The sequence below is a fragment of the Pan troglodytes genome, chromosome 12, assembly GCF_028858775.2.
Source record: "Pan troglodytes isolate AG18354 chromosome 12, NHGRI_mPanTro3-v2.0_pri, whole genome shotgun sequence".
NCBI classification, from domain to species: domain Eukaryota; kingdom Metazoa; phylum Chordata; class Mammalia; order Primates; family Hominidae; genus Pan; species Pan troglodytes.
Window position 1 is genome coordinate 11,405,195 of NC_072410.2, and position 14,586 is coordinate 11,419,780.

Genomic DNA, 14,586 nt, shown 5'->3' on the forward strand with positions numbered 1-14,586 from the left:
TGCTACAAATAAGACACTTTGCATCTACTTAATATTTATTTTACATAACATCTTAGAACTCTTTAAAAATGGTATTTTTAAAGCTGCAGTGAAATGGATAACTTTATGCAGTAATTAAAATATTTATGTTAATTATTTTATCCGTGACTTAAGACAATATTCAAAATATATTTAAAAAGATTCAATGTTTGCTGTGTATAATGTAGATCAAAAAGAAAAGAATCAAGAAAAAATTTGTAGAGAACATATAGCATTGTGAACATATAATTTACATTGTTCTTAAATAAATGGACCTTTTACGTATAATCTGGTGAATGCCCTTTTGAAGTTCACTGGGTGACTCAAGTCTATAAAAGGATGTTTTTTACAAAACTATCTCTAAGCATTTTAAATGATAGCATATAATTAGATATCTATATCTGTATGTATATAGAGAGAGAGAAAAAAAAAGAGAGAGAAGGGGGCATATATATAGGTAAGACCTGTAGCAGATTTATTAAGGTTCTTGTTTCCTTTTTTTTTTTCTTTTTTGAGATGCAGTCTCTGTCTGCTGCCCAGGTGGGAGTGCAGTGGCATGATCTTGGCTCACTGCAACCTCTGCCTCCCAGGTTCAAGTGATTCTCATGCCTCAGCCTCCCAAGTAGCTGGGACAGGCATGCACCACCAGGCCTGGCTTTTGTCTTTTCTTAAGATGTCATTTTTCCTTAATGTCTAGGGGAAAATATAGGATAGAACATTTGAAATTAACATCAGTGTCATCAGATGTTGGGATTTATAACTTGTATAGTTTAACAGTGATGTTAGTCTTCATTTTGGTTTTTAAGCTCTCTGTTTGAAAGAAAAAATGAGTGATTATCCCAGTCATCTCTGTATAATGTTAAATTGGTATCAGTTATCTCATTATATAGCCTCATACATTTTAACAAAAAGGACAATGAACTGTTTAGACAGTGAAGGTTTTTCCAGTTCCATTAAGTTTGACTCACATGTACAAAAGTTTTAAGTGGTCACAGAGACCTAACATTCCAGGCATTATGGGGTTAATGGTTTTGAATGTAGAAAACGTAAGTAATCTTAGTCTCAAAGATCTAAATTTAACAATCTTGGTTTTGTGAATTGTTATTCTCTCTATGTTCTTCGTTTGGCTGGATAGGGCGTGCCCCTCCTCGGAACACAACAGTAGACCTTAATAGTGGAAACATCGATGTGCCTCCCAACATGACAAGCTGGGCCAGCTTTCATAATGGTGTGGCTGCTGGCCTGAAGATAGCTCCTGCCTCCCAGATCGACTCAGCTTGGATTGTTTACAATAAGCCCAAGCATGCTGAGTTAGCCAATGAGTATGCTGGCTTTCTCATGGCTCTGGGTTTGAATGGGCACCTTACCAAGCTGGCGACTCTCAATATCCATGACTACTTGACCAAGGTGAGACCTGTGCTCCCAGTGCCTGGCTTTGTGCCTTGGCTGGCTATTGTAGTAGCTCCTAATTGCTCTATTTGCTCTTCTTTCTTCATTCTTGTACTTCTAAGTCCATTTGTCTCATAGTACATGGAATAATCTTTCTAAAGCGTAAATCAGAGTATGTCACTTCCCTGGTCAAAGCCATTTAATTAATGATCTCCCATTGCTTTTTTTTTTTTTTTTTTGAGTAAGGCAGGGTAGAATTTAATGAGTGACAAGAAAGCTCTCAACAGCGAGAGGGGACCCGAAGGTGGGTTGCCAGCCTCGAGGCTGAGTCTAGAGGTTTTTATGGGCTTGAAATGGGGGAGGTGCATGCTGATTGGTCTGTGGGTATGCTTGAAAAAGCACCATTTAGAAATAGGCAACTGGGGAAGGGCGGGTATATGTAAAGTAGGTGAAGGATAAGGACCAATCAGGAGAGAGCATGTCAAACAGGAATGAGAGCTCTCTAGTCCATGGATTTATCCAGAACTTGTAGCTTGGTTTTCAGGCTTTCGACTGTCCTTGGCTTGAAGGTTGAGTTTCATCTGAGAATTTACCTGCCTCCTACCGCTGTCAATCCCTGCTCTGAAGAGGTATATCTAACTGCTGTTCGGATAGGGGTGATGACTGTTCTGCTTCATGCTGACGGAGGGTGTTGTTTTGGGAAACAGCAGTCAGGTCTCTCTTAGAGGCCTATCTAAGTGTCCCCTGGTAAAAGAGAGCCATCAACTGAGGTTCCATTTGCATGACCACTTGGAGTTTGATGGCCTCTAGGCGAGAAAAAACAAATTTTACAAGGAGGTTAAGTACACATGGACCAAATATGAGTATTACAATGAGAACACAAAGAGGAACTAAAAGGGGGAAAATCCATGCCCATATATTAGGGACACCTAGAAAGGACAGGAAGAAAACCTCTGAAATGGACTGTTCTATTCCAGGATTTTGCAAAATAGGGTTGTCATGGGCATGTCCCCCTAGATTATTAGATATGTTATAATTAGGCATTGCAATGCTTTTAATTAGATTTCTGATCCATAGGCTGCAGAATCCAGTAATGCCTGATAATCCCCTTAGTTAGCTGAGGGTCTTGGGGAGAAGGAAGGAGAAAATGGATCCAATTCTCTCCTCGCCCAGTGTCCTGGTCCCTTCTGACAAGACCAGGCATAGGTACTTCACTGAAGTCTGACAGAGTTGAGCCTTGGACTTTGAAACTTTATGTCCTCTGTCAGTTAGAAAATTAAGAAGAGCCTTATTGCCTTTCTGAGAAATTTCCTCAGTTGGGGCACAGAGTAGAGTGTAATCTACATATTAAGACTAACTTGAGTTTGAAAGAACTCAGAGAGATCTTTTGAGATTGCCTGCCCAAACAGGTGGGGGCTGTCTTGGAATCCCTGTGGTAACACCATCCAGGTTAGCTGGGTAGTCTGGTTGGAGGGATCCCTGAATGCAAACAAGTTTTGGGAGTTGGGGTATAATGGTATGCAAAAAAAAAGCATCTTTTAATTCCAAGAATGCAAACCATTTAGTTCCTTCAGGTATCTAAGTTAACAAAGTATAGGGATTGGGAACCACTGGGTAAATTGGTTAATTACACCAGTTACTCATTAAGGAGGTGGAGATCCTGGACCAGTCTCCATTCCCTGTTGGGTTTCTTTCTGTACTCCCAATACTAGGATATTACAAAGACTGTTGCAGGGTTTAACAATGCCCTGCATCCTTAGGTTATTAATGATGGCTTCTAGTTGTTTCCTAGCTTCTGGTTTTAGGGGATATTGTCTTTAATTAGGGAAGGAGATGAGATCCCTGAGATGGATTTGGACTGGTGAGACTGTTGAGCTCAGCCAGTATTTTCCTGAATTGCCCAAACCTCTGGATTAATATCAGTCTCCACCAGAGGGAGGCAAAGAGTCTGTCCTGGAGCCATAAGGATGGTGGTTCCCATGTGAGCTAAAATATCCCTACCTCAGAGAGTCGGGCTTTCAGGTATGATTAAAAAGGCATAGGTAAACGAAAGGTCTCCCTAGGTACAGCTAAGGGATTGAGAAAAATATCAAGTCAGAGGCTTTCCTGAGACGCCCCTCACAGTTGTGCTAAGGGAGGAAGGGAGGCCCAGAATGGAGAGGAGAACAGGAATGGCTGCTCTGGTGTGGAGTAGGAAGTCCGTCCTCTGAGTCCTTTGACCTCCAGACTCACCCAGGACTCCTGGATGGTAATGCAGCCTGGGCTTTCAGAGCTGGGGAGGAGAGCCCTGGGACCCATCAGTCCTGCTGGACCATTTGAGAAGCCGGCTCTGAACCTTGGGACGTATGTTTCTGGAGGCAGTTTGTCTTCCAGTAGTCTCCCTTACAGATTGGACAGGGCCATGGGGGCTGCTTCTGATTTCGGGGGCAGATTCTCTTTTAGTGCCCCCACACTGATAACAGCCGGTCATAGAATGAGAAGCTCCCTGGGATCGAGAGGTTTATATGCCTGTATGGCAGCTATTAGTGCCTCTGCCTTTTTCTCGTTCCTTTTCTCCCTTTTTCTTGGGCTTCCTCATGGTCCCGATTATAAAAGACCAAGGTGGTGACTTTCAGGATTTTCTTTAGAGTACTGTCTGGTGCAATAGCTAACTTTTTGCAGCATTCTTCCAATATCTGGGGCTGCTTGGGTTATAAACTTGTCTTTCAAAATTAACTATCCTTTTATAGAGTCAGGAGAGAGATGTGTGTTTAATTAAAGCCTCTCTCAGTTTTTCCAGGAAAACAGAAGGGTTCTCTTCAGACCCTTGGTTTATGGTTGATAACTTAATGTAATTGAGAGATTTGGCTCTAGTTCTCAGATCTTCCACTGTGCATCCCTGAAAATGTTTTCTCGGCCACTTTCCTAGAGCAGTGTCTGAGTCCCATTGAGGATTATTGGTGGATGCTGCCTGCTTGGCTGTCAGAAAGGGCTCCCTAATTTCTTCCCCCTTTTGGTAGGTGCCATAATAAGATAAACATTTCATCCCCAAATGTCTCAGTGACCTGTAAAGCCGCCTGCTTCTCTGAAGCTCTAAGAGTCTAGTTGAGAAGTAACATGATACCCTTCCATGAAAGCTCAGACACTTTAGTAAGGTTCTGAAAGGCTTCAATATACCTATCAAGGTCGACACAATTGTCCTAGATTTCTTTTTATCTGCCTCAAGTCTTGTAAAGAAAAGGGGACTTGTACTTTGATAGGACCATCTTCACTATGCATTTCCTGTAAAGGAAGAAGTGATGCTGGAGCGCATCCAGGTTGAACTCTTCTAACAGGATGAGGTTCAAAAGGGGGCCTGGATAAGCGGGACGAGATGATCCAAGACGAGCTGGGACCTGGGCTGGTGCAGGGGCCTCTGTCTCCTTTTCTAAGGAGGCAGACTGTTTTTTCCCTTCTGCCTGGATTAAGTCTGGCTGGATATCACTGCTATAAGTGCAAGGTCTATTATACATTGCTGACAGAGCTTGGGGTTATTCTGCAGGGCAAAAAAGGCCTGTACATATGGAATTTTGGACCATTTTCCTTCTCTGTGGTTGAAGAGATCTAGCTATAGGATAGTATTATAGTTGTTATTTTCCCCAGCTGACTAGGTCTCCCCATCTTCCAACTTCTAGCTGGGCCAAGCCTTGGTACTGATAAATACCAGGTATTTTTTCTTCAGAGTCTGAGGATCAAAGGAGTCCCAATGTCTCAAAATGCACTTGAGAGGAGTGCAGGCTACCCATTTAGAAAGAGAGAGGGGAGAAAAAGGCATCCTTAGTCTTTCCCTCTGCTGTGCTAGAGTCCAAGGCGTCTCTCAGGCTTGCCTTGGTCATGGATGTGCGCACAACCGCCATTCATGACCAGGGGAGGATCAAGCCAGCAGGAGTAGTTGCGTTCACTTGCACTCAGCCTTGACCCTCCTTGTCAACTGCCTTTGATTTCTCTGAATTCGATATGAGCTCAAGACAAAGATGAATCCTGGGGGTCCCTGCATATTATTTGTCTATAATTCTCATCTGGCTGGCAGTTTATTTAGCTTCATCAAGCATAACCCAGCATCCTGCCCTGAAAAGAAGCAATTTCTCAAAGAGACACATAACTAAGTAACATTTCTCAGAAGAGCAGTAGGAAAAACATGATAGGAAAGATTGGAAGTCTTTGTCCGACACCTGAACAGGCTGTTGGGGACTGGGGGCCGGTGTAGGGTCCTTCGGATGTACCCTTGGCCAGATACCTTTAGTTGCCCCAGGACCTTATTCTGATCCCACATGATGGCTGAACTTCTGTGAAGGGAAACTGGTTTAGAACAAGGCCAACATTCCCAACACCAGAGGGCAAAGGGGGATCGACCATTGCTCTTAATATACATTCTAGGAGCTGGTGTGATCCTGTTCACTTCTCCAGCCCTAGTTGGTACCACTGTTCTTCGTTTTTTTTTTTTTGATATGGAGTCTCACCCTGTCACCTAGGCTGGAGTGCAGTGGTGTGATCTCGTCTCACTGCAGCCTCTACCTCCCAGGTTCAAGCAATTCTCCTGCCTCAGCCTTCTGAGTAGCTGGGATTACAGGTGCGCACTACCACACCTGGGTAATTTTTGTATTTTTGATGGAAACGGGGTTTCACCATGTTGGCCAGGCTGGTCTTGAACTCCTGATCTCAGGTGATCTGCCCACTTCAGCCTCCCAAAGTGCTGGGATTATAGGTGGGAGCCTCTGCACCCAGCCCCACTCTTCTTGCTACCCCACACTCTAACCATACAGATTGGCTATTTTAGCTCCCTGGCAAACTAAACTCTTTCACTTCACAGCGTTATTTTTTTTAAAGGAATCTTTATTTATATAAATATATAAAATTCACATACCATACAATTCACTGTTTAAAGTATGTGGTACAGTGGTTTTTAGTATATTCACAGAGTTGTGCATCCATCACCACTGTTAATTTTAGAACATCTTTTTCACCCCATAAAGGAACCTTGTACCCACTAGTGGTGACTCCCCATTCCTCTACCTCACCCCCTCACCTTCACTTCACCTCCTGCCAACCACTAATCTACTTTCCGCGTCTATGGGTTTGCCTTTTCTGGACCTTTCATATGAATGGAGTCATACAAAATATGGTATTTTAGTATGGGCTTCTTTCACTTAGCCTGATAATTTTAGGGTTCATCCATGTTGTGCCATCTATCAGCAATACATTCCTTTTTATTGTTGAATAAATGTTTTATTTTATGAATGTACATTTTATTCATAAGTTGATGAATATTTGGGTTATTTGTACTTTTTAGCTATTACGAATAATACTGCTATGAACATTTGTATACATGTTTTTGTGCGGATGTATGTTTTCATTACTCAAGAGTAATGAAGTAATGGTAAGTAGTGGTACATACTTAGGAGTGGAATTGCTGGGTTATATGGTAACTCTGTTTAACTTTTTGAGGAACTGTAAACTGTTTTCCATAATGACTGCACCATTATACAACCCCATCAGCGATACATGAGAGTTCCAATCTCTCCATATTTTTGCCAACACTTGTTATATTGTGTTGAGTTCAGCCTCATTATTTTGAATGTGTCCTTCCACTTTTCCCAGCACTGTTTTTTGAAGACTGCCCTTTACCTGTTGAATTGTCTTGGCACCCTTGTGGTCAGTTGATGTTAATGTGAGGGTTTATTTCTGAATCGCCTCAGAGCCATTTATTTACGTGCTGTTTTATCACCTGAAACAGTCTTCCTCACCTTCTAAACTTGAGTGTCCCCTTTCCTGCCACTGTTCCTGGCTAATTTGTTTTCATCCTTCAGGTCCTAATATAAATTTCTTTGTATAATCTTTAGAGATTTCATCCCTAATAGTCCTCTAGTCCCTCCCAATCTAAATTAAGCTATTTTAAAATACTCTTTCATAATACTTTGTACTTTCTTATTGTACTACTTTTTAATAATATATTTGTTTATGTTTTTTAATTTAACACTTTTTTTCCTATTAAGACATTAGGTCCATGAGAGCAAGGATCATGTTTGTTTAGTTTACTGCTGTATTCTCAGTGCCTCTCACCTTGCCTGTCAACATAAAAGTACTTCTTGAAAGTGGCAGACAGTATTTTATTTTAAACTATGTATTTGTTTTGTTTCTATCTTAGGGCCATGAAATGACAAGCATTGGACTGCTACTTGGTGTTTCTGCTGCAAAACTAGGCACCATGGATATGTCTATTACTCGGCTTCTTAGCATTCACATTCCTGCTCTCTTACCCCCAACGTCCACAGAGCTGGATGTTCCTCACAATGTCCAAGTGGCTGCAGTGGTTGGCATTGGCCTTGTATATCAAGGGACAGCTCACAGACATACTGCAGAAGTCCTGTTGGCTGAGATAGGTATGGGATTAATAGTGCTGAATCTTCATAGGCATGTACTCTCCACTCCACATGAACCCAAGTAAAAATGATAGTAAAATTATAAAAATTAAGGAAAGACAATGGTAGCTTTTGTGAGCAAAGAATGATCTAGTACTAATTAAAAAAAAACAACAAAACTCTAAGTAATGTTATCCAAGGCTAATGTAACTGCAGGTTATTAACCTCCATATTTATTTGCTAGCTCATTACTGAATTCCAGTGGTCACATTTAATGAGGTACCTGTGGTTTTAATCAGCTATGAGTATGCTGTTTATCCTGCTTTACCAGCAGTGTCTATCAGTGGCCTGCACTTAAAACTCAGAGTAGATTGTTTTGGTCCCTGAGAGACACTAAACTAAACACATCACAGTGTTTACTGTGTTGGATAACAGTACTTCCAATAGAAGTCAAGTAATGGACTCCTGCTTTCCTCCTTTACATGCTGGTGGGTATGTTGGTGATGAACCTGGAAATGGTAAGGTCCACACACTCACTTTAGTGAACATTGTCTCTGTTTTTTATTGGGTCCAAACTTTTTGGAAATCTTTATGTGTTGTCATCTTTTTCTGCCAAATGGAAATGCTATTGGCATTATTAATATGCTCAACAATTTAGTTACATACTTATATGTCCTATTCAAGATCTTTTCTATATGCATTTGTGAATATATTGTTAAAGATGTATTATTCTTTAGTATAATTGTATCAGATAGCTATTGCCACAGTGATGCTACATACATACAGGCATAGCATTGGCCCAGGCAGCTCTGCTTTAGGCTGTAGATGTGTAGCCGGCTGTTCTGCTGCCGTTCTGCCTCACCTGCCTCATTCTGGGACCCAGGCTGGAGGGTGTGTTTCTCTCGTGGTGTTGATAGAAACCTAAGAGAGAACCAGTGAAGATTGGGACCCATAATTTAGTCTACTATAATGATAAATGAAATTATTCCCAAAGTTGAAATGTTTTGGCTATCACAATACATGGTAGCATAAGTCAGAGATCTGAAAAACGCTTATTCTGAAAATATTCAACACTGGTTGTTAAAGCATGTTCATCTGCAAAGTAGTCTACCCTTCTTTGGCTATATCATGATGATGTCTAATGGTGTCATTGCACAGTCTCACAGCTGCGGCATACCTCTTTCACACTGTATATAGAAGATTTCATCTTTAATTAATATGTATATGCCTTTTTATATAATTACTGTCAGAATGTACATTAAAAATTTTTTTTTTTTTTTTTGAGACAGAGTCTTGCTCTGTTGCCCAGCCTGGAGTGCAGTGGTGCAATCTCGGCTCACTGCAAGCTCCGCCTCCCGGGTTCACGCCATTCTCCTGCCTCAGCCTCCCGAGTAGCTGGGACTACAGGCGCCCGCCACTACGCCTGGCTAATTATTTTGTATTTTTAGTAGAGACAGGGTTTCATGGTGTTAGCCAGGATAGTCTGGATCTCCTGACCTTGTGATCCGCCATCTGAGCCTCCCAAAGTGCTGGGATTACAGGCATGAGCCACTGTGCCCCGCCTAAAAATTGTTTTTATAGATCATTGTTATAAATGGGTTTTAAAACAAATTTTGTATAATATTCATTGAGTCGATGGTCTGTAAAATGCCTTTTTTTAACTTTTAGAACTTTTTAGATTGTTTCTAATAATCCTTTGTTGTTATGTATAAACATTACACTGATTACCTTTGTGTAATTTTTTTCTTTAATTTTTATTATTTATTTATTTATTTAGAGACAGAGTCTCGCTCTGTCACCCAGGCTGGAGTGGAGTGGCGCGATCTCGGTTCACTGCAGCCTCCGCCTCCCAGGTTCAAGCATTTCTCCTACCTCAGCCTACCAAGTAGCTGGGATTACAGGTGTCTGTCAGCATGCCTGGCTAATTTTTGTAGTTTTAGTAGAGATGGGATTTCTCCATGTCGGACAGGCTGGTCTCGAACTCGTTGACCTCAAGTGATCCGCCTGCCTTGGCCTCCCAAAGTGCTGGGATTACAGGCAAGGGCCACCACGTCCAGCCTTTTTTCTTTTTTTTTTAATTGCATTTTTTTCCTATAGGGATAAAATTTCAGGAATGTGAACATTTTTTTCAGAGGGAAGGGTTTTAATACATAGTACATTTTATCGTTTTCAACAAGGTAGTGTTAGAGTTATAGGGTGCTTTTTAAAAGTATGAATTTTGTATCCAGTCAGACTTCTAGGATCAGTACACAGAAAGTCTACCATAGTAGGGCTCATTATTATATACACTCAAAATAAATGTCTAAACATAATATTTAACAGCTTAACAACATAAGTAAGTGACCTCCTTATTCATTATCATCATTCGAACATGTTTCACCACATGTGATGTGTGGATTTGAAAGTAATGAAAACAAAATGTAAGATATTTTGTTGTTGTTGTTGCTGAGATGGTGTCTCACTCTGTCACCCAGGCTGGAGTGCAGTGACCTGATTTTGGCTCACTGCAACCTCCACCTCCCAGGTTCAAGCGATTCTCCTGCCTCAGCCTCCCCAGTAGCTGATATTACAGGCACCTGACACCCTGGCTAGTTTTTGTATTTTTAGTAGAGACAGGTTTTCACCATGTTGGCCATCTGGTCTCCAACTCCTGACGTCAAGTGATCCACCTGCCTCGGCCTCCCAAAGTGCTGGGATTACAGGCATGAGCCAGCACACCCGGCCCAGATGTTTTAACAAAAAAATAAAACTTTTTTTTTGAATACTCTTACCTTTTTCCCTTTAAAATTTTTTTCTACTACTTGGTAATTGTTTTGGTAAGACTCAAAGTTTCACAGTATTTGAATATCATTGCTTATAAAGACTTAAATTGGCAATTTAAAAAGAACTATTTTGGGCCCTTTTTTTTTGGTAGGTAAACCTACAGTTGTGGACACCATTTATTATAGTGTCATAACTTTCTGAATGGAGTTATATTCCGTTCGTATGTCCAGTGCAACTTGCTAGAAAGTTAACTCGAGATGAGATTTTGAGAAGCTAGTTTGAACTGTGTTGCTTTTCTTTTTACAGGACGGCCTCCTGGTCCTGAAATGGAATACTGCACTGACAGAGAGTCATACTCCTTAGCTGCTGGCTTGGCCCTGGGCATGGTCTGCTTGGGGGTAAGCATAGCCTATGCCTTCCCATGCTTCAGTTAGTACATCTACATGTTGAGACAAATAACGTTGACAGCTAAACCTGAATATTGTCCCTTACTATGACTTAATCTGCTGCCCAGCTCTCTTGTCTTTTTGGATATTTTTCAAAGTACCAGATTTGCAAATTGAGAGAAACTGTGGTCAAGAGTGGGACTTTAAGATTTCTTTTCCTCCAGCTTACAGTGTTCATGAACAAACTAAAGGGAATAAAGTTTTTTTTTTTTTTAAAGCGTTCAGGACATAGAATGAATAAGTGACAGCCCACTATGACTGAAAACAGAGAATAGTGAAAACGTATATGATCGGGAGCCTTAAGAGTCTATAGTAGCTGCTTGAAACAAACCCTAACCCCCTTTTGCCATAGTGATGTTCACTGTGTATCCCAGAATGTTGTCCCAGTAGCATCTTCCTTGTGACAAAATGCAGTATCAGATTGACCCATCTTTAACTCCATCTAAGAGATGTGTACAGAATTACCAGAAATGTTTCATTAAATGATTGTTTCACTTGAAATGTGGTTCCCCTTGAAAAACCACCAATACATTGTTATGGTCAAAGTAAATGATATAAAGAAAGTTATAAGGCTGAGGTGATCGGATCACCTGAGATCAGGGGTTCGAGACCAACCTGACCAACATGGAGAAACCCCATCTCTACTAAAAATACAAAATTAGCCAGGTGTGGTGGCGCATGCCTGTAATCCCAGCTACTCGGGAGGCTGAGGCAGGACAATCGCTTGAACCCAGGAGGCGGAGGTTGTGGTGAATCGAGATCACACCATTGCACTCCAGCCTGGGCAACAAGAGTGAGACTCCATCTTAAAAAAAAAAAAGTTATAGTGGAAGGAATTTTTTCTCATGTGTGTTCTGAAAATCCACCTTGTGGTTGACCATCTGTTAGGGCCTTGAATTCACATTGGCACGTAAGCTAAAGAGGCTGGTGGTATAATGGAAAATAATCAGCTGGGTGTGGTGGCTCACGCCTGTAATCCCAGCACTTTGGGAGGCCGAGATGGGTGGATCACGAGGTCAGGAGATCCAGACCATCCTGGCTAACACGGTGAAACCCCGTCTCTACTAAAAATACAAAAAAATTAGCTGGGCATGGTGGTGGGTGCTTGTAGTCCCAGCTACTCAGGATGCTGAGGCAGGGGAATGGTGTGAACCCAGGAGGTGGAGCTTGCAGAGAGTCGAGATCGTGCCACTGCACTCCAGCCTGGGCAAGAAGGCAAGACTCCATCTCAAAAAAAAAAAAAAGAAAAGAATCACACAGGGAATTGCAACTTGAATTCTGGTCCTAACTAGTGAGTCAAGTCATTTAACTACATTATTGTCTGTTGCTTAATCAGCTTCATGGATTGTTGCGCCAGATGGCCGTGTTTTATATATAGCCCTGCAACTTAACTATAATAGCTGTATAACCTTGGGCTTAATCCCTCTGTGCCACACTTTCCTTATTTATAAAATAGGGTTTTAATAGTAGCTATTTGATATGGCTGTTCATTCATGTTAAACACACAGAATAGTGCCTGACACAGAGCATGCATTTAATAAATTACTATTATTATCATAGTTATTGTTGGAAAAGTTCTTAAGTACAATAATGACAGTATTCAGGTATTTACAGTTCCAGTTTCAATTATATAACTAATATTTTTCTTTATTGTTAAATGTAACTAACTCTAAAGCTCTTATGTATTTTAAGACAGTACTTAAAGTTGAACATTCATGTATTAAAACTTTTATGAGAATTATTAATATTTATTGACTCATGATTAATGTTTGCTTTAAATTGGAAATAAAAAAAAACAAAACCCGAAATAACCTGCTTTGAAGTTAGTTCATTTTTATATTTGTTATGGGTATGTGTTATGGATCTTCCTTCATAAAATTTCTTTTCACTCGTCTGTTATTGTCTTTTCCAGCATGGCAGCAATTTGATAGGTATGTCTGATCTCAATGTGCCTGAGCAGCTCTATCAGTACATGGTTGGAGGACATAGGCGCTTTCAAACAGGAATGCATAGGGAGAAACATAAATCACCAAGTTATCAAATCAAAGTAAGTACACAGCAAAGTAATAGATCAAAAGTCTGGAAGCTGGGAAGTTAATTGGAAAATACTAGTGTTCATACTGACATTGGTAAATGTGTTAATTTTAAGCATAGTTATTATTCAGAGGAATTTTATAATAATTTAGAACTCTTCTACATGCATAAACTCTTCTTTCAATAGGAAGGAGATACCATAAATGTGGATGTGACTTGTCCAGGTGCTACTCTAGCTTTGGCTATGATCTACTTAAAAACCAATAACAGGTATTTCTACCCACTCACCCTTCCTCCCGCGGTGATAGTGTGATATCCTCTCTGACCTTGGTTGTAAAATTCGGTTATCTCATGTGTTTCTTTCCCCTGTGCTGGATTAAGCTGATTTTTGTTCTTTCAAGTACTGTAAGTTTTTGAAAGAAAACTTGCAGTATTTGAAGTTATAAAGATTTTACCTGGAAATAATGTATTTGGCTATTTTAATGGTATTTGACAATATAGTTTTCAATTTCTGTTCATTTCTGTTTTGTAGTTGATGTCAGTAACACCCAAACAATGCCCATGTTTGTTTTCATTAATTTAGCATATTGCTGTGAGGACTGGTTAAGCCAGAAATACTTATCATTTAGTGTGATCTTGGTTACCATGTAAAACAATGGTTTTTGCCTACTTCAGGAGCTTTTGTAATTACCAAACCGTCTACCTTCCTAACTTGCTATATTAATGCTGACGCTTGAAAGTAAGGTCTTTGGCATTTATGCTTACACTTTGCATGAGGAATAAGTTGAGTACAAGACGTTATGCCATGTCTTAAGTCTATTAATTAAAAACAAATTCTAAGATTCAAGGAGTTTTCAGTGTTCCACATTTCTCCCTTTAGAAAAAGTAAATGTGTGCAGAATTAACAAAGTGTTTAAAAATAGATATTTATTACTTTACTATTTGGATGAATGTGTAGGGCAGTGCTTCCTTGGCACTGGGGATATTTCATTGAGCAAAACTAAAAATATCTTCCCTCATGGAGTTTATGTTATAGTAAGACATACATGTACATCTATCATAACTATTACATTAGAAGGTGTGAAGTATTGTGAAAAATATGTAGAGCAGTAGTGGAGTGGGAAGAAATGTTTTGAAATAGAGCTTGAGATTCTTGATTGTCTTGCCCTCTACTTGAACAGTGTCCCTTACTGTTTTCCTCCACCACCAGATCTATTGCAGATTGGCTCCGAGCCCCTGACACCATGTATTTGTTGGACTTTGTGAAGCCAGAATTTCTCTTGCTTAGGGTATGCTTTGTCTTCATTTGTGTTAACATGAGAAGTCTATTTGTGGTTCTTAAACTTAGCTTGTAAGCCGGGCACAGTGGCTCACGCCTGTAATCCCAGCACTTCAGAAGGTTGAGGCAGGAGGATTGCTTGAGTCCAGGAGTTTGAGACCAGCCTGGGCAACACAGGCTGTTCTCCATGAATGAATGAATGAATGAATGGCAAACATAAATGTCTTTACAAGAGAGCCTTTTATTTTTAATTTGTCATGCATATCTAATTGGCAGTGTT

At 40.4% G+C, this 14,586-nt stretch overlaps 1 protein-coding gene across 14 annotated transcripts in view; it reads left to right on the forward strand.

Moving 5' to 3' along the window:
• The window catches only part of ANAPC1 (anaphase promoting complex subunit 1), a 116,835-nt gene that overhangs the window by 69,241 nt on the left and 33,008 nt on the right, over positions 1-14,586 (forward strand). For all 14 annotated transcript variants that reach the window (XM_063789425.1, XM_063789426.1, XM_016949243.4 and 11 more), the window contains 6 exons: positions 1,154-1,425; positions 7,571-7,805; positions 10,854-10,945; positions 12,906-13,040; positions 13,215-13,297; positions 14,238-14,316. In XM_063789425.1, the coding sequence (XP_063645495.1) occupies positions 1,154-1,425; positions 7,571-7,805; positions 10,854-10,945; positions 12,906-13,040; positions 13,215-13,297; positions 14,238-14,316 (896 nt within the window). The remainder of the gene's footprint in view (positions 1-1,153; positions 1,426-7,570; positions 7,806-10,853; positions 10,946-12,905; positions 13,041-13,214; positions 13,298-14,237; positions 14,317-14,586) is intronic.